At 50.9% G+C, this 24,769-nt stretch overlaps 1 protein-coding gene across 1 annotated transcript in view; it reads left to right on the top strand.

The window, feature by feature from the left end:
- Positions 1 to 24,769, top strand: part of LOC146798192 (uncharacterized) — a 514,414-nt gene that overhangs the window by 434,341 nt on the left and 55,304 nt on the right. Inside the window, exon 12 of the mRNA XM_085625464.1 lies at positions 3,103 to 3,177. Within this exon, the coding sequence (XP_085481590.1) occupies positions 3,103 to 3,177 (75 nt within the window). The remainder of the gene's footprint in view (positions 1 to 3,102; positions 3,178 to 24,769) is intronic.

Genomic DNA, 24,769 nt, shown 5'->3' with positions numbered 1-24,769 from the left:
ACTAGACCAAATAAGTTCCCACTTCTCTCAACCCGTGTAGTGTGTGATAAAGTGCAGTTTTTAGAAGGGGGTCGAATATAGCCAGAACGGCAAAGAGTACAACTCGCAACAAAAGTGAGAGCAAAGGCATTAGCACAAAGAGGAGAATAAAAAGGAGAATATAGGGAAACATTATGGACGCAAGAATAAAAAACCAGAGAGAGGAAAAAAATTATAAAACGGGTAAGCTGAGAAGAACAAGAAATGTAACCCTTATATAGACAAGAGGGTCTAGTCAAAGAAGCTGAATTGCAATATAAACAATTGAATAGAAACACGAACAGGGGAAGAAGGAGAAGGGAAAAAGAGGAGGAAAGACCAACGGATGCAGTAGGAAGACAAGGAAGGGAATGGGGAAAAAACATACCTATGGAGGAGAAATACGAGAGAGGGTGGAGGGAGGAAGGAGCCACATGGGTAGGGCAGCACATCCAGGAACAACGAGGCAGGGATCGAGAGACATCGTCACGTACGGGAACACAAACCTGTGATACGAAAAAGGGGAGAAACAAATGATTAAAACATATCAAGGGAGCCTGTCGGAGCCATGACTTACAGGGAGAACAGGGAACACCATCATACATAGATAATGAATACTTAACACAGCAGGAAGACAAAGAATCAGAACAAATTCAGATGAACTGGAAGAAAATGCAATAGCCATATGAGACAAATACAAATAGGAGTCAGCCATGAGCAGAAGATGAAGGTCCGGAGGAATCCATAGCAGATGACCTGTGCGCATTAATGAAACTCTGTAGGCGCACTGGATCTTCGTATGTGGTAGTCTTGTTGTTGTAGGTGACTTTGAACAGACATGGGTGATAAAGGCCATATTGCGCCCCCATTGCTCGCAGATCCGCTCTAGAGTTCAGGAAAGCCTTTCGCCGAGCAGCAGTAGCCTTGGCGTAGTCCTGTGCAAAGAACAGGGAAGAACCAGCCCAGGTTAAGTTTGGAGAAGATTTGGCTGCTGCTAAAACCATCAGAAGGTCGGTGTACTCCAGAAAATAGATGATAACCCCTCTGGGTCTCTGAGAGGAAGAAGTAGAAGGAGGTGGTCGACCCAGCCTGTGAGCACGCTGAATGTTGAGGACCTTATCCTGTGGCAGATGCAGGAGCTTGGGAAGGAACGACTTGAAAAAGACGATTGGATCGGAACCCTCAAGGCCTTCAACCAGACCATAAATGCGAAGGTTATTGCGCCGATTCCTGTTCTCCAGCTGCTCCACTTGCTGTTGAAGATCTGAGACTTGAGACTTCAGGGTGGAGACCGCAGAGGAAGTCTCTTGATAGGACTGAACAGACTTTTCAATTGAAGATACTCTTGTTTCCATTTGCGACCAATTATCTGTAAGAACCTGGAGTTTAATATTGGTCTCTTCCATGAATGGGCGCAAGGATCTTATCTCCTCTAACAACAACTCCATGGATACTGGCCCTGAATGTTTTGGAGGAGAAAGAGAGTTTGACTTGAGTCTCTTCGTGTTAGGTTTAGAGTTGTCTTGTGGGTTCCTAGGAGGATCCATTGGCGTATCAGAGCCAGACGAGTTTAAAGAATCTTCCAATTGTGAAAAAGCAGAAAAAACCTTAGAGTTCTTCGCAATCTGGGGCTTGGCGGAACGAGTCAAGCGCGACATTGACTTAAATCTGCCCATATAACAAAGCCGTAAAATGGCTAACTCAGCAGAGGGCACAGGAGGTAGAGACGGAGGCTACATAGTATATAACATGACAGAAGTGCGATGATAACTGATAGCTCGTGAAAAGAATGCAGCCAACTTCACAGCCGTTCAAGGGAGCTGTGAGGGGAAAAAGCAGTGGCCATACAATGCCAAATGGTAGGGATATGGCACCCACTCACTGCGCGACCAAAAATGAGGCTGGAAAAATTGGTGAGGAGAAAAGACCTCTCGCCTACCTCACAAGTGTCCACTGCGAACGATGAAGCTGAGCGCAGGAAGCCACCAGGTAAGCTACAATATCACAACATGTCACTAGTAAAACGCCAAAGAGGGGTCCATATCAGCAACGAATGAGTCAATACTGAGCTGACTAAACAGAAACAGCTGTATGGAGCGGGAGCATTTCATGTGGAAGCTGCTTCCATACGCCCTTCAGGGAAAACATGTGTTCCAGTGATATAATGGCTCCAAGCAAATGAGAGGAACTAACAAAACAGGCAAAAAGAAAGTCATTTAAAGTTGTGTGGAATTAGGCATGAGGAGCATTAGGCTGACGCTGTAAAACCGCAGCAAATGTGCGTCACTCGGCAAATCCAAGATGGCGGCCGCATCGAGTGATTCCTGTCAAAACTTACGACAGAAATTGCGGCTTCGCGGGACTCCAAGAGTGCTTCCACCGAGCATTGGGGGTGTCAGGGCATCTTCCGACACTCCCTCGGCTAACTGTCCCCAGGCTAGATGAACGGGAACCGGGTGGTCTCTCTCCGCTGCCTCGGAGCTTCACCGGAACGCCGCCATCACCAGCGGGCGCCAAGCCACGCCCCCCTCCACAACCTTTCAAATCTACAACTCTCCCAGACACAAATGCATTAACCTCTGGTGGAAAAAGTAACTGAACAAACTGCCTTAATTCTGATAGCCTTGTTGCAAAGGTATTTTTTGCATCATCTGCCAAATGATTTCCAGGCCCAATTCACAATCCTTTTTTAGTATGTCTACCTTATATAAGACGGAAAGTTGTCCCGTTGCCATTTAGAATGTTGCTGAGATGAGTGAGGGTTAGAATAAATTGACATTTATACATAAAGGTTTATTTGTACTAAAATCCCACCTGACTCCAAACATTGCTCTCTTGATGGTTACCTTCAAGCACCAGAATTCAGAGATACAACATCGTCTGTAAGTTTCTTTTATATCGCTCTCAGGTTTCCATCACCACCATGTATAGATGTAGTGGGGGTCTTTAATCCAGAGGCTATATTTAACTTTTAATCCCCAAAATAAAAAAGGCCCATATTGTCTGGTAAAGTGTATGTGAGTGGAGCATGTGTGTTTAGTTAGATCGTTGTGGTTTACCAACTTCTTTTCTGTCTCCTTACAGCTTATTGACTGCCTATGATGAACACCAGAAGCTCTTAAAACTTCAGGCCTCAAAGCGTAAAGTAACTGAGAATGGGTAAGTGGATATTTTGACAAATAGTGTTTTTAGTCTACTTGACCAGTGCGTTTGCAACAGATGAGACATGAGGGCACGGTAAACAGTTGACGGTGCAGCATGCCTCTTTGACCCCCTCTGCCGTTCTGTTCTGGTTGACTGATCTCACACCAGAGACCTGCATGACTAGTGGAGGAGGGTCTCCCAGTGCCCCACCTCCCCTAGAGATGCATATAGAGTGCATTGAGGGCCAAAACAAACCTGCCAGGAGAACTTTGTTGTTTACCCGGATACTTGTACTGCTCATGAAGTGATGCTACAGAGCAAGAGAGCAGGGTACACGCTGAAGTATGGCAGGTGGGTTGAGGAGAAGGGCCATGGCATTTTGGGGGAAACAACTGTTCCAATGTAGGGCAGTACGAAGGAAGAGAGTCCACGTTTGGATGCCCCATGGAGCCTGGCTCCTCCTCCCTGTGAATGTTGGTGGGAGGTGTAGTGACCAAAGGTTTTTTTTTTTGGCAGGGGAGAGGGACTGGGCCATCCACAGGACTTGCTGTGGTGAGATTTTGCCCATCTGATACTCATCACTGATTAGAGCCTTACAGAACTTTCTGGCGGTGAGGACAGTGGCATGTCTGACATCAGACCTGCCCCAATCAATCCAAAAGACTCTCTATCAAAGTATCCAATCCATGCTGACTGGCCATAGTGTTGTGTACATATCAACCAAGGCTCAAGGTGGGGATGCTTCTACTTCAACCCTTAAAATAATCCACAACATGGTGAGAGTGTGGGCCACAGGAGCTGGAGTGCAAACCAAGATGCACAGGTACGCTTGACCACCTTCGAACCCCTCTCCTGGTGTGACAGCAAAGCAGCCGCTGTGAGAATCATCTACCAGTGTATTCATAAAACAAACCAGGTGTCATGCTCAGTCCTTGAGGCTGTTATCAGAGAGGTTGGAAAAGAGACCTCATGCTGCTCAAGAAAGATGTGCATAGTGTGGTGGTCAGGGTGACTGAGGTTGAAAACCAGATCTCCATGTCAGAGGACCCAATTCTAGTTCTCAAATCCTCTGTGTTCTACCTGTTGCCAGTGTCCAAAACTGTGGGAGAAAGGGTGAAGGATGCTGAACGCAGGGAACGTAGAAATAACCTCTGGTTTGTTGGGTTCCTTGAGGATATGGAGGGTGTCCACCCCGAAAAAGTTCTGAAAACCGAATCACCTCTTCGCTGCCGAGGTATAAGCTCTCGTACTGTTTCATCCTAGAGAGAGCGCACCAAGCACGGGCACAGCAGCCAGAGCTGAGAGGCCTTCCTTGTTCTCTTATTGCTGGGGTACTAAACTATCGAAATGTGATCCTCAAATCCGATATAAATTCGCCTGCCTTTAGATTTCCCCTGATTATACGCTCATGGTCCAAAAGCAGAGGAGATCCTAGGCAAGCAATACTGAGCGAGGAGCTCCTCACTTCTACAGGCCTTACAGATAAAGCAACAATTTAGTGAAATCTCAGAGCAGTATACCAGTTAGTCCATCCGAGACTCCCACACCTTCCTCCTGGGTGTCTTTCTCATGCTTGAGTTGTCGAGGAGGTTGCAAACAAAGATATCCATCTCAATTGCCTGAACATACTCAAAGTGGTGCAGAATTTCTCCCAACCAACCAACTCCAATGGGGACCTCCTCAACCGCATCTTCTCAGTATCACCAGCCATCCAGTACAGATCTCCCATACCCCTAAACTGGACAAACCAACTACCATAAATGGATTCTGAACACATCTGTGTTCAGCATCCAGTTGTGGATCGTTGGCCTCCATATTTCTCATCCAATCCTTCCAATCACGCAGAACATCAGGGATACAAGTTTCAGATGGAACAACATGTGCTCTCTTAATGTCTTCAAACTTCTGAAGGTATGTAGCTGGCTTGAGCGTAAATCATCTGATCAGGGTTTCCTTCATTTTCTTTAGCCACAGCCACCCTTCCAATGAATGCCATACCTTTAATTGCCAAGCAGCTCATTAATGTGGCTGCCTTAAGCACATCACCCGATCTTGGCCCTCCACATACATATGCCAAAGCTCCTTTGGAACCTTAGCAGGTATTCTGGTAGAACTGTAAGTGAAATTGCTTTTCCCAGATTTATTTGCTTCACCTACTATTCTGAGCTTATCTTGTTCTAAAACTATCCTCTCGCTCCAATCCTCTTTCTCTTTCCTGACATTTCCTTTCTTTTAGCTGCTCCTCATGCTTCCTTTTTCTTTCTTCATGAGCCAGTTCTCCTTCTCTCCTTCCTACTTTCTTCTTGCTTCTGACTAGTTATTCTTAATTTGTTCCTCTCAGCCTTCCTTCTTTTCTTCCTCAGTCACAACTTACTCAAAAGCCAACTCCACATTCAGTGTCTCTGCTAGACTTAACAAGAAAATGGAAGACAACAGTAGTGGTGGTGATTGTTTTGAGGGGAAAAACTGAAAAGCAAATCTGAGTATACACATGTCTGTGCCTGGGGAAACTGTGATAAGGGCTAAGGGAGCCTCACACTACAGCAATCCCTCCCATGCTTCTTATCATGGTACAAATCATAGTACAGACAGTTTCTTCCCTCCATTTCAGTTTCTGTAACTGGTCTCGCATATAATTCACAAGGGCCTCCCTGACCTTGTTCTTGAGAGGCCTCCGTACCCTATGCAAACAAAGATCTCTTTACTGATTGAAGTACAGGCTTTCAAGGTCTGCCCCCTCTAACCTTCAATTTACTATATTTAATGTGCAGGTCTTAATATGTACATGGTGAACATGTTGCTTTTGTTGAAAGTGGGAATTGGTTTTGCAGGATCTTGCACTGCTTGATGCCAGTTGTCACGCCCTTCCATTTGAGGGGGGGGGGGGGGGGTACAGGGCAGCAAGCTGGGACTACTGGACCTTAACCTAAGGGGATGGGGTTGTTTGCCTCTGATGTCCCATCCTTTCTATGGCTGTGTGTTGAAAGCTGGATCTGTATGTACTCTACCAAAGTAAGGTATAGTGTGCACAGAGTCCAGCGGATCCCCAAAGGCTTTCAGAGATACCTTACTCTCTATTTGTGGCAGTGTGGGCGAGCAGTAAGGCTTTATCAGAGGGTAGTGTTAAGCATTTATTGTACACTCTAAAGCAAGAAATGATATCACACACTCAAAGACTGAACTCAGACCCATTGTTAGTATCAAAAATATTTCTTTGTTGTTTTTTATTCATAGAACCAAGCAGGACTTGGTACAGGTAAATATGATTGTACTTTTCAAGACAGATTGTTAAAAAGCAAGCTGGATGAATAAAGACTTTCCTTACAAGTTTGTAAAAATGTGTAAATACATTTGTAATTACTTTTGGATTACTTTTTATTAGCTTTCAGGATAACTTTTTCTACTCAGTGTGGCATGCCTAGATACCACACTGGGACATTTCCTAGGTAAAGGTAAGTAATTAAATTTGTTGTCAAAACACACTTGTAGATTTTGTTACAATTTTCAACTCCACACTTAGAACTTTTTTCACAGGAAAACAGTCAATGCCGTCCTATGGAAGAAAATGAGGTTATGGTTTAAAAGGTAAGTAATCGGTCTTGGGAGTTGAGTTTCTGGGGTTAGAACAAGGATTCCCCCAGGGTCAAGGATGCACTCAATGAGCACCCTCAGCGGCGCTAGGGCGGACGGGTGCATAGCGCTGAGGCCTAATGTTATCCAATGGAGGATAAGTGGCCTTCGGTTGGTGGCTGCTTCCAGGCTTGCCACTTCGATGTGGGAGAAAAGCTCCTAGAAGTATGCTCAGGGCAAAGGAGGATCCAAGCTGGCACATAAGGTGCACCCACACGGCACAGGTGTGGCCGGGTGCAGGGTGCTGGATCAACGTCGGGAGCCCTCTTGGTTTCAATTGGGAAGCTCCGGTCTGAACAAATACTGCAGGCTCGGGCATAAAGATCTTCTGGAGATGACCACTGGTTGGAGAGGTAAGTTGGGATGTCGAGGGGATTCGGGGCACAGTTGGTTGGGCCACCCAAGGAAGTGGCGCGATGGGGTGTCTTTTGGTGTCGGGTTTTCCTTACCGGCTCCGGTCGTGGGATCCTCCAGATAGAGACTGGAGGCATCGTCGGGAGACTGGAGGTCAAGGATCACCAGATCCCAAGTCATGATCGCCGGAGAGACCTCCTCGTTGTGCAGGTCCCCTGGGTTCTGGGGGGCTGCTGGCTGCAGGACATGCCAGGATTTCGCTGGAGCATGTTGATGTCGGGACAGGCCGGTAGGGCGGGAGCCAAGGCAGTTGGTGTCCTCCTCCTCCTCCCTCCTTCAGCATGGATCTTGGGTCCTCCTCCTTCTTCTTGCTTGTCTGAGGAGGCAAGATTTGGGGTTGCCCCTAAATACTAAATTTAGGGGTGTTTCAGGTAGGTGCAGGTTGGGATCAAAGGGTCCCTTCCTTGGGGTTTGGTACACCCCCTGTTATGCCACCCTCCAGTGGGAGGGAGGCATAAGCATCCCTCTGGCTGGCTAGGTCCCGCCATCTTCAAGATGGCAGGGACTGAGAGTTGTGCTTCGCCTCACCTCCCCCACCTGAGGGTTGAGTTTGGCAAAGGTGGGCACACCTTTTCTCTTAGCTTGGTTTTCCTGCTGTTTCTCCCACCCAAAGTGGGGGTCAGAATTGGTGGGGGCCAGTTGCTGGGAGAAGCAAATGGCTGGGTCAGCTCACAAAGGTGGCAAGCCTTTGAAGCTTCCCCTTCATGGCCCCAGCCCATCCTGGGTAGGAGGCTTGGCACCTCTGCCCAGGATGTGCTTGGTTTCAGGACCCTGAGAGCGGTAGACTCTTGACCCAGGGGTGCAGAAACATGTCTGTGGCTGGCAACTGGCAAGCAGCCAGTCAGCCAGGACACTTTTTCAGGGGGCATCTCTAAGATGCCCTCTGATTGCATTTGGCATTAAATGCTACACTGGCATCAGAGTGAGTTTAATGTGCTGAGAAGTTTGATATCAAACTTCCCAGATTTCAGTCAAACCATTATGGTGCTGTAGAGTCTGTAATAGCAAACTCCCAGACCATATACTCTTTATGGCTTTCCTGAACTTACAATGTCTAAGAATGGACTTAGACACTGTAGGGGTATAGGGCTCATGCACCTGTACCCTCACCAGTGGTATAGTGCACCCACCTAGAGGGGTGGCTTACCTATGCCATAGCCAGTGGATTTCAGGCATGGCACACAGCGATGTGTGCCATGTCGACTCTTCACTTTGCTCTTCACCAAAATATGCAGCCTGTAAGGGTAGTGTGTGGGTGTGGCGGTACAGGGTCTCTAAGGATGGCAAAATTTGTGCTGCAGTCCTTAGAGGCCTTCCCTGGTCACAGTGCCCTTGGTACCTTTTACAAGGGACTTACTTGTGGCCAGAGAGGTGTGCAATAGTACAGTTTTAGGGAAAGAACATAGGCCCTGGGTACCTGGTTGGCAGGAGCCCAGGGCACACTCAGTCAAGGCACTTCAACATCAGGCAAAAATTGGGTGGCTACCATGCAAAAAAGGGGACTTTACTACATATCCACCCTGTGTAAGAAAGTGCCCTCTTTCTGCATGGTATGCCCCCACTTTTTGCTGATTTGCTGATGTTCTTTGACTGAGTGTGCCCTGGCCTCCTGCTAATCAGGTACCCAGGGCCTATGTTCCTTCCATAAAATTGCATTGAAGCCTAAACTCAATTGGCATCTCTGGCCACAGGTCAGCTCCTGGTAAATGGTACCACAGGTACCCAGGGCACTGTGACCAGAGAAGGCCTCTAAGGGCTGCAGCACTTATTGTGCCACCCTTAGAGGTCCTGTATCCTGACACACACACACTGTCTTTGCAGGCTGCGTGTCTTGGTGCAGAACAAAGTGAAGTCGACATGGCACACATCTCTGTGTGCCATGCCCACAAACACTGCCCTGGCATAGATCATTCACCCCTCTAGCAGGTTGCACTATGCCAGTGGTGATGGTACAGGTGAATGAGCCCTGTACCTCTACAGTGCCCAAGTCCACTCTTGGGCATTGTAAGTGCAGTGCTGCCATTAAGAGTATATGATGCTGGGAGTTTGTCATTACGAACTCCACAACACCATAATGTCTACACTGAAAACTGGGAAGTTTGGTATCAACTTCTCAGCACATTAAACCCACGCTGATGCCAGTGTGGGATTTAATGTAAAATGCACAACAGAGGGCATCTTAGAGATGCCCTCTGAAACTCGACCAACTTCTAATGACCCGACTGAATGGCTGCTTAGGCTGCCACCAACAGACATGTTTCTGGACCCCTGGGTCGAGACCCTGCTGCTCTCGGGGGCCTGAAACCATGCACATCCTGGGACGAGGTGTCAAGCCTCCTCCCCCATGATGGGCAGGGTTCACGAAGGGGAAGCTTCAAAGGCATGCCGCCTTTGTGAGCCTCCCAAGACCATTTGCTTCTTTCAGCAACTGGTCCCCACTGGTTCTACCCCCCACTTTGGGCGGGAGAACCATCGGGAAAAACAAGTGAGGGAAAGAGGTGTGCCCACCTCTTCCAACCCTACCCCTCAAGTGGGGCAGGCGAGGTAAAGCACAACAGAGTCCCCGCCATATTAAGGATGGGGGGACCCAACCAACCAGGGACAGGCTCCTACCCCCGTCCCACTGGAGGGTGGCACGATAGGGGTTGTACCCACCCCAGGGAAGGGACTTATTGGTCCCTGCCCTTTACCTACCTGTAACATCCCTAAATTTAGTATTTAGGGGGCACCCTGAACCTTGCTTCCTCAGATCCAGCAACGACAAGAAGAAGGACCGAAAAGCCGTGCAGCCAGCTAACAAGAGGAAGACGCCCACTGACTTGGCCCCAGCCCGTCTCCCCTCGAACCTGCTCCTACGAAATCCCGGTGTGTCCTGCAGCCAGCAACCTCAAAAACCCCGGAGGACCTGCCTGCCTTCACTTCCAAAGACTGCTTCTCTCGTGAACATCGGATTTGTTCAACTGCAACCTCTAGCAGTAGCCGGAGACCGCGAATCCAGCCCACTCTGCACCCGCCGAACCCGGCCTGACCTCGAGTAGAAAAACACCGAGAGGAGGTCACCCCGGCGATCCTGACTTGAGATCCGGTGACCCCCTGATCTGCCTCAAGCCGACGCCTGCAACCAAAATCCAGAAGGCTCCCCTAACCGCGACCCGGAGCTCGTAAGAAGATCCGACCCCAAAAGGCACCTCTGACCCCAAAAGGCACCCCTGCACCCGATGTCCCACGGCCTTGTGTGCCCAAACTGACGGTGCCTAACCAACCCCTAACTTCCCAACTTACCTCTCGAGGTGGTGGTCCCACCCAAAAGTCCTTCGTCTCCCTGCATGCAGTGCTTTTGCAAACCGGAGGTTTTCCATTGAAAACAGGGCACCCGACCTCGAAACAGCACCCTGCACCCGGCCGCCCCAATGCCGCTGAGGGTGCACCTTTTGTGCTACTTTGTTTACCAATTTGCACTGACCTAAACCCTAGGAGCTTTGCTCCCACAACCCAGTGGCCTGCTTGCCAGCAGCCACCAACCGGAGTCCCCCTATCCCCCATTGGATAACATTGGGCCTCAACACTCTGCACCCGGCCGCCGTAGTGCCGTTGAGGGTGCAACAAGAGTGCATCCCACAGTGGATAACTTACCTGTGAAACGCTAACCTGTTTTTCCTCCATAGGATAACATTGACAATTTTCTTCCAAAAAGTTTCTACGTGTGGAGTTTTAAAATCTAAAAATATTCTTTAAAAATCGCACGAATAACCAAAACATATTTCCCAGTGCTGAATCTAGGTATCCAAAAGACACACAATTGATGGACAGAATGCAGAATAAATCAAAACATTCACCCCCAGTCAAAAGATCTGGGCTAAATCCATCATTGTTTTGCTCATCATGCCACCCCAGTTTAGACCTGGCCATATGCAAATCAGTCTTGACCCTGTGCCTCATGGGAACAGTCCAGCCCGAACTGCTAAGCCAGGTCCTCCGTGGACTGGAAACATGTATCCTAGGACCGGTTTTGGGGTTTCACCCCTCTTCAGCCAGGATTGCTTGAATCCAGTGGCACAGTGAGCCCGGGACCCACGTCTGGGCATACCCGGCGCACTTAGGGCGAGGAAGCAAAAGACACACAATTGATGGACGAATACAGAATAAATCAAAGCATTCACCCCCAGTCAAAAGATCTGGGTTAAATCCATCATTCTTTTGCTCACCATGCCACCCCAGTTTAGACCTGGCCATATGCAAATCTGTCTTGACCCTGTGCCTCATGGGAACAGTCCAGCCCGAACTGCTAAGCCAGGTCCTCCCTGGACCAGAAACAAGCATCTTAGGACCGGTTTCGGGGTTTCACCCCTCTTCAGCCAGGATAGCTTGAATCCAGTGGCACAGTGAGCCTGGGATCCATGTCTGGGCATTCCCGGCACACTTAGGGCGTGGAAGCAAAAGACACACAATTGATGGACGGAATGCAGAATAAATCAAAACATTCACCCCCAGTCCAAAGATCTGGGTTAAATCCATCATTCTTTTGCTCACCATGCCACCCCAGTTTAGACCTGGCCATATGCAAATCAGTCTTGACCCTGTGCCTCATGGGAACAGTCCAGCCCGAACTGCTAAGCCAGGTCCTCCCTGGACCGGAAACAAGCATCCTAGGACCGGTTTCCTAAGCCTTGTGACAGCTAACTGCCCAGTTTATCTTCTTGGGCATTTTCTTGGAGGTGGGTTCTGTGAGGGGTGTCACAATGGATCCATACCCCTTGACAAACCTCCTGTAATACCCAGTCAAGCCAAGGAATGCCCTGATTTGAGCCTGAGTTGTTGGACGCTCCCAGTCCAGAATAGCCTGGATCTTGGGCTGTAGGGGTTGCACTTGGCCTCCACCAACAAGGTGGTTCAAGTATGTAACTGTGCCCTGCCCTATCTGGCATTTTAATGCATTGATAGTTAGGCCTGCAGTTTGCAGGGCCTTAATACCTTCCCCAGGTGGACCAGGTGATCCTGCCAGGTGGAGCTAAAGACATCAATATCATTAAGATATGCTGCACTAAAGGCCTCCAATCCAGCAAGGACTTGATTTACCAACCTTTGGAAAGTGGCAGGGGCATTCTCTAAAACAAAGGACATAACAGTAAATTGATAATGCCCATCAGGTGTGGAGAATGCAGTGTTTTTTTGGGCTCCTGGGGCAATACCAGTTTGCCGGTACCCTGCAGTTAAGTCAAAGGTATTAAGGAATTAGGATAACCCCAATTTATCTATCATCTCATCAGCCCTGGTTATGGGGTGAGCATCTGACTTGGTGAAAGCATTAAGACCTCTGTCGTCCACACAAAACCTCATGTCTTTCTTTCCACCCTGTGGATGAGGTTTGGGGACTAAGACCACTGGGCTGGCCCAGAGGACCCCCAGAGGGTTCAATAACCCCCACATCCAGCATCTTGCTGACTTCAGCTCTGATGCTCTCCTTAACTTGATCAGACTGGCAATAGATTTTATTTTTGACAGGTACACTGTCTCCAGTGTCCACATCATGGGTACACCAGAGTGTCTGACCAGCGGTTAAGGAGAAGACCTGAGCATACTGCTTTAAGACCTGCCTATAGTCAGCCTGTTGTTGGGCAGTGAGAGTTTCTGAATAGACCACTCCATCCACTGACCAATCTTTTGGGGCTGTAAGAGAGGAGGTCAGGGAGAGATTCACTCACTGTCTCCTGATCCTCATCAGTAACCATCAGCGTGGTTATGTCAGCCCTGTCATGGGAAAGTTTTAGGCGGTTCACATGGATCACCCTTTTGGGTGTCCTGCTTGTGCTCAGGTCCACCAAGTAGGCAACCTCACTTTTCTTTTCTAAGATAGGGTAACATACACTCAATTTGTCCCAGCGGGCCCTTGGTGCCACAGGCTCCAAACCCCACACCTTTTTTCTTGGTCCGAATTCTATCAGTGCAGATTTTTGGTATTATCAGTGCTTCTGGAGCTCCTGGCTGGCCTCAAAATTCTTGGAAGCTTTTTCCATGTACACTGCCATTCTGGACCTTAGGCCTAGTACATAGTACATAATATCCTATTTGGGTTCTTGGAGAGGCTTCCCCAACCCTCTTTAACAAGACATTAGTGGTCCCCTAACAGGGTGGCCAAACAGAAGTTCAAATGGGGAAAACCCTACTCCCTTCTGAGGCAACTCCCTGTATGCAAAAAGAAAGCATGGCAAAAGGACATCCCATCACATTTTGAGTTTTTCAAGGAGTCCCATGATCATGTATTTCAATGTCTTGTTAAACCTTTCAACAAGACCACTGGTTTGTGGATGACGGGGTGTAGTAAACTTGTACTGCACTCCACATGGGTTGAGGTATGCAGACATGAAGTTTGACCCTCTGTCTGATACCACCTCCTTAGACACTAGTGAGGGCCTTGGCTACTGCAGGAGTTATAGTAGTCCTAAGGGGAATTGTTTCAGGATACCTTGTGGCATGATCCACTACCACCAGTATAAATGTGTTGCCTGAGTCTGTGGGAGGTTCAAGTGGACCCACTATATCAACACCTACCCTTTCAAAGGGAACCTCAATCACTGGTAGGCCTTTGGGTATACACCTGTCTTGCTACTGCCTTGGCAGGTGACACAGGAGCTGACAAACTCCTTTACTTTCTAGGAAATCTTGGGCCAGTAGAAACGGCTGACTAGTGGGTCCCAAGTTTTGGTCTGGCCAAGATGCCCAGCTAGGGTATGTCATGAGCCAATGTGAGTAAAAAACTCTGTACATCTGAGGCACTGCCACTCTTAGTGGCACCAGGCTGGGGAGTCCTGCGTCCTCCGAATAGGCTCTGTGGGATCCACAAACATCTCCCTTTTCCTGTACAGCAGCTTGCTTCTTCAGGCTTTCAAGAGTTGGGCAGGCCTGCTGTTCAAAGCACAGCTGTTCCCTAGCGGGTCCCCTTTGGCCTAAGAGCTTAACCTGGTAAGTATCAAGTTCCATGGGCTCAGTTCCCTCTGGGGCTGATAAGTCCTCTGCCTGGGAAGAGGTGTCCTGAATCATGTGCTGTCCAGAATCTGGTTCCCTAGTCTTCTTGCCTTCTATTTTGGAAGTTAGGGCCATTCTTTCAGTCACCAACACTTATTTTTCAACTTGTGCTCGGCTCTGTGCTCTAGTCATGACACACACATTTTCAGCGATGTCCAGCATTGCTGCATGGGTTCTCAATTCTACCTCAGCCCATGCTGAGGTCTCCAGGTTGTTTCCAAGCAGACAGGTAGATGGTAGTTTTGGAGAGACCACTACCTGTTTCAGGCCAGTAACCACCACCCACTCCCCGTCTAATGTTACCATGGCATGGTTGGTAGTAACACTGTCAGCGTTGGTGACTAGATATGACTTTCCAATCAAGTATTGCTCTATGGAAACCATGGTGACACTGGTATCCCTGAGGGTTTCCATTCTAGTACCATTGATCCAGGGGTACTGAAAAAACTTGTTCGAGGCATATGAGCTGCAGATTATACACTGTGCATAGATCGCCATCTGGTGTTGGGCCCGGATGTTTGCAGTTTGTTTTTCCTCTTGGAAAGTCTTTGGGAGTCACAAGGTTGGTGACTCCTCCTCTGGTTAGCATTGCGCATGGGCTTCGGCTCCATCCTCAGATTGTTTTTTTCCGCCATCGGGCTCGGATGTAATACTTCGCGCTCCGGTTCCAAACTTCCCAGTTCACCGATCGACGCACAAATCCTCGCTCATCGAGCTTCTTCAAAGTTATAAATCATCTTATTCATCTTCTCTCCGGCACTTCTTCGATTCCGGTGGTCGACAGCGGCCTTCGGGCCTATTCCGGCTCCGGTCTCGGCTGATGGAAAGAACTCCCTTCAAGAAGTGCCCTCGATGTGGGTCCAAGTTTCCCCACACCGATCTCCATGAGGTGTGCAACCTCTGCCTCTCCCCAGAACACGAGGCCCGAGACTGTCCCGCCTGCAAGTCTTTTTGCTCAAAAAAGACCATTCGAGATCGGGCTAGACGCAACATGGCGCACTCCTCGACCTCCGCTCCAGTCGACATCTTCGGGGACGACGTCTAAGCTCCGGGACAGCAGGACATCGAACAGGAGGACGACGACCTAGTCAGCGCTTCCTAGACAGACGACTCAGATTTGGAGGACATCACCCCGGCGCAGCGGGTCGTGAGTATAATTCCCCCTCCCACGCCGATACCGAAAAAGGCTTCGGTCACACCTTCACCTCCGGGCCTAGGCAAGACCAAGGACACTGCTTCTCACACCCCACCTTCGGGCCCGGTAAAGAAGCCTATTAAGCCTTCCGGCAGCTCGGGCTCGAGCCAGCCGACCACCGGTGCCGAGTAACACCCTTCGACACCGAAGAAAAAATCGGCCTCCACCCCGAACCCGGCACCGAAGTCTTCGGTATCGAAACCTGCTCCTCCGGCGCCGACCATACATCACAAGACCCTCGGCACCGACACTCCCGTGCTGAGACCTTCTTCGGCACCGACCAAAAAAACAGAGGTTCCAAGGAAGCACAGCTTCGACCAACCTAAAAAGCCGTCGGCCCCGAAACCATCGGCGCCGACCGAACAACCAGTGTCACAGGAGCTTTTCACACCGGATCCTTTGCAAAAAACCATCACCAAGGATCCAAAGACTGGACACTTGACATTGTCTTCAAAAAAGAGACACTTGGACAAGCCAGCTCCACCTCCATCTCCAAAGAGAAAGGACATTGCTACCTCTCCTTTCAAGTCAAGTCAAGTCATGGGTATTTATATCGCGCACATATCACTCTTGCGAGTCTCATGGCGCTTGCAGTCTAGTGAAGCAGAAGGGAAAAAGGGACCCACGGCTCTTATCCAAACAGCCAGGTCTTCAGTCTTTTTCGGAAACAGTTGTGGCCTGAAATGCTGCGAAGTTCAAATGGCATTTTGTTCCAGGATGCAGGAGCCAGAAATGAGAAAGCACGCCCACCCTGTCGAACAGTGTGGATTTTGAGAGGGGTGAGCAGAGCAACGTCACTTGAGCGCAGTGCCCTAGATGGTTTATACCATCGTAGTTTTTGCACCCAATATTTAGGACCCCTGTCATACATTTGTTTGTGTGTAAGACACAAGGTCTTAAAAAGGGTGCGTTTTCTCACTGGGAGCCAGTGGAGAGGTTTAAGACAGGGTGCCAACGGTGATCTATAAGGGCGGTCGAGGACCAGCCTCGCAGCGGTGTTCTGGAGAACCTGAAGTCTATCAAGGAGATCAGAATTGATAGATAACAGTAGGGCGTTGCCGTAATCCATTCTGTTAATTATAAGACCTTGTATTAGAGGTCTACGGGCTTCAAGGGGGAGCCATTTGAAGACTTTACGAAGGCTCCGCATAACACCGAAGCAGGTGCCAATGATATGATTCACATGCCCCTTCATGGACAGACAACTGTCCAAGTGGACTCCTAGGTTCCGGACCAAATTCTTATGGGGGGGACATGGGCCAAGCCTGGATGGCCACCAATCCTGCGACCAGTGGTTGGACGCTTTACCAAAAAGCATGATCTCAGACTTAGTCCCATTTAACTGAAGATGGTTCGATGTCATCCATTTGTCCACATGGGTCAAACAGTCCTTAAAACGCTTCTTGGTTTCGCTGGGGACAGGGCCCAGCGTGACCAGAATCTGGGTATCATCTGCGTAGGACAGGACATCGAAGCTGTAAGACCTGGGGTCTCCAGGCCCTAAGGGGGTAACGTGACACGAGCGGCTGGGCACCCAAAGGCCTGTGTGTTAAGCGACCATACAACACACGCATCCTCTGAAGCAGTAAACACACACAATAATGGACGCCACACAATAAGGTGAATGCAAATTAATCAAGTTTTATCTAATCAAAGGATCACACGTGGTGATCTTGGAGGGCAATGTATCTTAGCTTATACACATTCACATTTGCATTACAGTTGTTCATTACCTGTACGCTTTAACATGTGCATTACAGCCTCTCAGTACTGTTACCTCCGCAACCCCTGCAGTATGAACCTCCCTAGTGCTGCGGGCCGGGGCCTGCACACGTGGCGCTACGGGTGTCTACGAAGAAACAAAGGCACATGAGCATAACTTGCGGTCGTATAATGCCTGCCTAGCACCCTGAGCATAAGCATGGTGGGCACAGTAAGCGCCTTGCACTTGGGACCTTCACTGGCGAAAGGAGCGCTTGTGGGTTGGCGAATACACAGGAATGATTAGCGTTACTGAGACATAGAACGCATTGAGCACTGTTGAATACAATGGAACGATCAGCGTTGCTCTAACATAGAACGCATTGAGCACTGTTGAATACAATGGAACGATCAGCGTTACTCTAACATAGAACGCATTGAGCACTGTTGAATACAATGGAACGATCAGCGTTACTCTAACATAGAACGCATTGAGCACTGGTAACTACACTTGAGCGATCAGCGCTACGCTAACATAGAACGCATGGAGCACTGGTAACTACACTTGAGCGATCAGCGCTACTCCCACATAGAACGCATGGAGCACTGTTGAATACAATTGAACGATCAGCGCTGCGAGGACATAGAACACATTGAGCACTGTTGAGTCCTGCGAACGGCAGTCCCCAGGAGAGGGTAATCCCATGGAGGGGAGACTCACAATTACGGCGGGAAATCCCACGGAGGGGGGAAAGTCACAGTTCCTGCATGCGGTGTCGTTCCCACCTGGCAGGGGGCGCACCGGGCCTTCCCACGACTCCCGGGGAGCAGGGGGGGGCGAGTCTCAGGCCGCCACACGGCCGCGCTACCTCCCAGCCCCCGGGGGGTTACCTTGATCTCGTCGCTCGGTTCCGATCCGGGTCCTCCTTCCGATGCGCGCAACGGCGCGGGACACTCCCGGACTCTCGCTCTTCCTTCGGATGCTGCGACGGCGGGGCCCCGGGCTTCTCCGCGGGCTCCGACTTGACACTGACACTTCCCTGAGGCCCACGGGCCGCGGCGGTGATCGCGTTGCGGGTCCTGGCACCCGGGGGGGGGTCACAAATTAAGCGGGAGCTCGGCCAGCTCCGCGCTCGACAGCAGATTTGCACCGGGGGTCACAGGTCAGGTCTGGCAGCGCAGGAAACACAGCGCCAGCACCTGGTCGATCCCCAGCAGTCAGGCAATCAGTCGTTTCACGAAGTTACAATAGTTAGCTTGGCATGAAGTTTCAGAATGGTACTTCTGCAGTTTCAAAAGTCAGTCTTTGTGGCGCAGATGATACTGGCGCCCTTGGGGTTCTGTTCCTTGGGGGGTAGGGGATGAGTTGGCGACTAGGTCCTTTCTAGTCAGGCTGGGCAGAGGTTCCCTGGGTCCTCCTACTGCTGGGCAAGATCAGTGGGTTTCACAGGATCCCTCACTCCCTTAAGAGGCAGCACCTAAATCCTGTCACTCTCAGAGGCATAAGTCCCTGGCTAGGCCCTACCGCCTACACTCCTGCGTGGATTCTCCAGCTCTGCTTCACCCCAACTGGCCAACTACTGGAAAAAGTTCCCTCCCTCACTTATGTATCCCTAGGTCGGGTGACCTCTAGCCAAGGCGGCAAAAGTAAAAACCACACCTCCCTTCTAGAAGGTTCCAGCACATTCCAGGAGCTTCCCCATACTACCTATGGGACAAAAAAGGCGGGCTGGTGTTGCAACATTGTTGTGGGGTTCCAGCCAGCTCCTGGCAGCTAGGGTGCTACTATGAAAGACCACTCCGCAGTAACAGGGGTCTGTGACAGCCATCTTGGGAGAAGGGAGCACCTGCACCTTAACACTGGTTGACAATGAAAAGGCGCCCGGAGACCTAAGTCCAACATCAAAAATGAGGGTGGAAAAAATGAGGCACGATCAAAAATAAATGGGGAGACTACCCTAAGGCTGACAGGTCCAACTCGCGTCCCCCCCACCCGAAAGAGGGGAGAGCTACCCAACCTCTAGGGAGTTCTCATCGCTAAGGCGGAAAAACCTGGAGAGACCGTCAGCATTGACGTGGTCAACTCCGGGCCGATGTTCCACCCGAAAATCCATCCCCTGTAGGGAAATGGACCACCTCAACAACTTGGGGTTTTCGCCTCTCATCTGCATGAGCCAGCGAAGGGGACGGTGGTCGGTCTGGATAAGGAAGTGAGTTCCAAAGAGGTATGGCCTCAACTTCTTCAGAGCCCATACCACCGCGAAGGCTTCTCTCTCAATGGTGCTCCATCGCCGTTCCCGAGGGAGGAGTCTTCTGGATATGAAGGCCACTGGTTGATCTTGGCCCTCTGTGTTGAGTTGCGAGAGCACCGCACCTATGCCGTGCTCTGAGGCGTCGGTCTGCACAATAAATTCCTTGCTGAAATCTGGTGTTGCTAGTACTAGAGCGGTACACATCGCATGTTTCAGCGTGTCAAAGGTTTCTTGGCATGCAGCTGTCCATATGACCTTGCGAGGTTGCTTCTTCGAGGTCAATTCCGTCAAGGGGGTTACGATGGTACCATATCCCTTGACGAACCGGCGTTAATACCCAGTGAGGCCGAGGAAAGCTCGGACCTCTGTTTGGGTCTTGGGGGGCTCCCAAGCCAAGATGGTCTCTATTTTGGCCTGGAGGGGTTGCACCTTACCTCCGCCCACCAGGTGTCCCAGGTACACGACAGATCCCTGTCCAATCTGGCACTTGCTGGCTTTAATTGTTAGGCCAGCACGTTGCAGTGCCTGCAATACCTCCTGGAGGTGTTGCAGATGGTCCTACCAGGTACCACTGAAGACAGCTATGTCATCCAGGTAGGCCGCTGAGAAGGACTCCAGGCCAGATAGTACCTGATTCACTAACCGCTGGAATGTGGCCGGAGCATTTTTGAGCCCAAAGGGCATCACTCGGAACTGGTAGTGGCCCTCGGGGGTGGAGAATGCTGTTTTCTCCCGTGCTCCATCGGCCATGGCAATCTGCCAATATCCGGATGTCAGATCGATGGAGCTGAGGTACCAGGCTGCTCCCAGCCGGTCCACCAGCTCGTCTGCACGTGGGATGGGGTGAGCATCTGTCTTCGTGACAGAGTTCAACCCCCGGTAGTCCACACGGAACCGAAGCGCCGGTGTCGTTCCCGGTGGGGCCGCTTTCGGCACCAACACCACTGAACTAGCCCACGGGCTGCTGGAAGGTTCTATCACCCCCAGCTCCAGCATTTTGGCTACCTCACGCTGGATGCTATCTTTCACTCGGTCAGAGAGCCGGTAAGACTTGTTCTTCACCGGGGGGCTGTCCCCTGTGTCCACATCATGGGTACACAGATGAGTGATTCCAGGCGTGAGGGAGAACAACGAGGCGAACTGTCCCAGGACATGGCGGCAGTCCCTCTGTTGCTCTGGGGTCAAGGATGGGGAGAGGACTACACTTCCACCGAACCATCCTTCTCCTGTACCGCTAGAAGGTCAGGAAGAGCCTCACTCTCTTCCTCCTCGCTCCCATCCGTCACCATAAGGAGAGCAAGCTCTGATCACTCATGGTGCGGCTTCAGGCGGTTGACGTGGAGCACCCTGAGGGGCTGACGGGGGTTTTTCAAATCTACAACGTACGTGGTCTGGCCTCGTCGCTCCACAATGTCGTACGGACCAGTCCACCGGTCCTGGAGGGCACGAAGCTCACCAGGTTCCATAACCCACACCTTCTGTCCAACGTCCAACTCGACCGTCCGAGCGTTGCGGTCATACCACTCCTTCATCACGGTCTGGCTAGCCTCCAGGTTCTCTGAGGCCGCCTTCCACAGCTTGGCCATCTGGCTGCGGAACGCCAGCATGTAGCTGACAATGTCACGGGGAAGCTTCTGTGAAGTCTTCTCCCACCCCTCTTTCACTAAACTGAGGGGACCCCTAACGGTATGGCCATAGAGCAACTCAAACGGGCTGAACCCGACTCCCTTCTGCGGTACCTCCCGGTAGGAGAACAACAAGCAGGGGAGGAGGACGTCCCATTTACGCCTCAAGCCCTCTGGCAGGCTTCGGATCATACCCTTCAATGTCTTATTGAAGCGCTCTACAAGTCCGTTAGTCTGGGGGTGGTAAGGAGTGGAGAACCGGTAGGTCACCCCACACTCCTTCCACATGGCCTGCATGTAGGCTGACATGAAATTGGTGCCCCTGTCCGACACCACGACCTTGGGGAATCCCACTCGGGTAAAAATCCCCAACAGTGCCCGCGCCACCACCGGTGCAGTGATGGTCCTCAGAGGAATAGCCTCTGGGTACCTTGTGGCGTGGTCCACCAAAACCAGAATGAACCGGTGTCCCGCTGCGGTCGGAGGGTCCAATGGCCCAACAATATCAATACCGACCCTCTCAAAAGGGGTCCCGACCACAGGGAGCGGTTCCAAAGGGACCTTCAATTTAGTCCCAGTCTTGCCACTTGCCTGACAAGACTTACAGGTCTTACAGAAGGTGTCTGAGGCAATCCTCATCCTGGGCCAATAAAAATGAGGGACCAACCGTGCAAAGGTTTTGTCCTGGCCCAGGTGTCCGGCTAAGGGAATCTCGTGCGCTAACTCCAGCAGGAAGGCCCGGTAACATTGGGGGACCACTATGGCCCTCGAAGATCCATGTACCGGCACCCTGGGCTCACTGTATAGGAGACCATCCTCCCAATACACATGATATCCTCCCAACTCCTGACTGGCCACTTGGGCTTCGGCCTGTCGCCGCATGCCTTCAAGCGTGGGGCACGCCCTTTGTGCCTGACAAAATTCCTCCCGGGTAGGGCCTCCTCCCACATGCCAGTCAGCAAGGGTCGGCAAGTCCTCCACTGGAACGACATCCACCTCCACGGACTCCGGGGGCACCTCTGCGGCCTCCCCATCCATCTCACGGGGGTGTCCTTTACCACCTTCTTTTTTCCTCTTCTGGTGTTGGGTTGGGCCATTATTCCAGGCTCCAACCCAGGGTGAGTTTCATGCTGGACAGCCATGGACCGCGTGACTACGCAAGTCCACCCTGGTAATCCCAGCATCTCGGTGTGAGCTCGAAACTCGACATCTTTCCACTTGGTGTGCTCCAGGTCGTTCCCTAGCAAGCACCCCACAGGCAAGGCAGGGCTCACAGCAACTCTCAGTAGGCCTTTGACTCCTCCCCACTCAAATGGAACACGAGCCACTGGATAGTGACTCAGACTGCCGTCAGCCAATACGGCGGGATGGAACTCCTCGGGGACTACTTGGTCTGGGGACACCAGCCGCCGCACGACAGTGGTCATGCTGGCCCCTGTGTCCCTCAGAGCATCCACCTCCTCCCCGTTAACTCTCACCCTCTGCTGATACTTAGCAGTGTTCGGGGGCAGGGACACTACGGGAACCACCTCTCTGTCCCCGAGTGAAACCAGCGTCAGGCCTGTCCACTCCACTCCCCTTCCCTATCTAAGGGCAGCTCCGCCCCAAGCGCTATACTACTCACCCCAGGACTTTTCCCGCCCGTTGGGGCTGGGGGTCGCTTGCGACACTTGGGATCTCCCTTGTAGTGTCCAATCTCCCCACATTCGTAGCACCGCACAATCCTTGGCTGCTGACTCCTGTCAGGGTAAGTGGGTCTTGTGGAATTGGACGGGGGTGGGGTTCCTACTCCCTTCCCAAACTTATTTTGGGGACCTTTCGAGAACTCCACCTTTTTATCTCCCCCCTCTTTCTTCTGGGGGAAACCCTGTCCACCTTTCGAGCCATCTCCCCCGGGGCCCTTGTGAGACACCCGGGTGCTCACCCAAATATCTGCCTCCTCCGCAAGCTCACGGGGATCCATCAACTTGCGGTCCACCAGATGTTGGCGCAGCTCCGGAAAGCACTTATCCAAGAGGTGCTCCCGTAAAAAAAGATTGTACACCCCTCGATAGTCCTGCACCTCGCTGCCACGCACCCAACCATCTAGTGCCTTTCTCGCATAATCAAAAAAATCCACCCATGTCTGTGTGGACAGCTTATGGCTGCCACGGAACTTCTGCCTGTACCTCTCGGGGTTAAGACCAAACTTTTTCAGTAAAGCCTCTTTCATGGGGGCATACCTGACCTGATCCGCCTTGGCCAAATATAACAGGGTGTCCCTGACATTGGGAGGTATATACCGATATAAACCACCTCCCCAATTACTCTCGGGTACCCCATGGGCAGTCAAGGCTACCTCGTATGCCTCCAACCATTTAGCAATGTCGTCCCCCACTGTGTAATTGGCAATGACTTCCTTAGGTAGGTAGAATTTTGACTCGTGAGACTCCTTAGGTATGCTGCCACCATTGTCCTTATTGGACGCATTCAATTGGAGGGCGTGCAGCCCCAACTCTTTTAGCTGAAGCTCGTGCGCCAGCTTCTTCTCCTCCATTGCCCATTTCTTGTTCTCTCTCTCTCTCTCTTTCATGCTCCAATTTAGCCAGCTCCCATTTTAACTGCCTCTCTTCCCTTCTGTCCTCGTACTCCTCTGGAGACGCGCTCCTTCTAGACCCTGTCCTACTACTGGCCCCAGAACGTCTCCCTGGGGGCACATTTTCAGACCCATCTACATTTAATATGTCTAGTACTTCCTGGGCGCTCTCCTCCTGAGGTGCATCTGGCGCCTCCTGTCCCTCATCCTCTCTCCCTTCTGGGTGGGCCTCTACCCATGTCCTAATGGCGGTACGGAGTTCCGGTCCTTTGGCCTTCCGCACCCCAGGTACCCCCATCCCCTGCCCGAACTCTCTCAGTTGCTTTACCGTGTACCCCTCGAGGTCAGCTAACCGGAAATCCATCGTGACAGGTGGGGACCTAGGATATGGGTGACAGTAACCAGCTAACCAGGATTCTTTCACACACTCAGCCTGGACAGTGGAATCAATATACACAGCAATCAATGGTTTCAGAGCTTTTTGGAGAAAAACAATAGGCATTTAATTGTGGCGCCCTCCGCTTCACGGAAGGGTGCTGTATGGTCACAGGTCCTAATATCCCACCGCTCGCCAACAATGTAAGACCTGGGGTCTCCAGGCCCTAAGGGGGTAACGTGACACGAGCGGCTGGGCACCCAAAGGCCTGTGTGTTAAGCGACCATACAACACACGCATCCTCTGAAGCAGTAAACGCACACAATAATGGACGCCACACAATAAGGTGAATACAAATTAATCAAGTTTTATCTAATCAAAGGATCACACGTGGTGATCTTGGAGGGCAATGTATCTTAGCTTATACACATTCACATTTGCATTACAGTTTCTCATTACCTGTACACTTTAACATGTGCATTACCGCTGTTCATGACCTGTACCCTTCAACATGTGCATTACAGTTGTTCATTACCTGTACGCTTTAACATGTGCATTACAGCCTCTCAGTACTGTTACCTCCACAACCCCTGCAGTATGAACCTCCCTAGTGCTGCGGGCCGGGGCCTGCACACGTGGCGCTACGGGTGTCGACGAAGAAACAAAGGCACATGAGCATAACTTGCGGTCGTATAATGCTTGCCTAGCACCCTGAGCATAAGCGTGGTGGGCACAGTAAGCGCCTTGCACTTGGGACCTTCACTGGCGAAAGGAGCGCTTGTGGGTTGGCGAATACACAGGAATGATTAGCGTTAC

Source organism: Triturus cristatus, chromosome 9 (genome assembly GCF_964204655.1).
Source record: "Triturus cristatus chromosome 9, aTriCri1.1, whole genome shotgun sequence".
Classification (NCBI taxonomy): Eukaryota; Metazoa; Chordata; class Amphibia; order Caudata; family Salamandridae; genus Triturus; species Triturus cristatus.
This window is presented reverse-complemented; position numbering and strand designations above follow the sequence as displayed.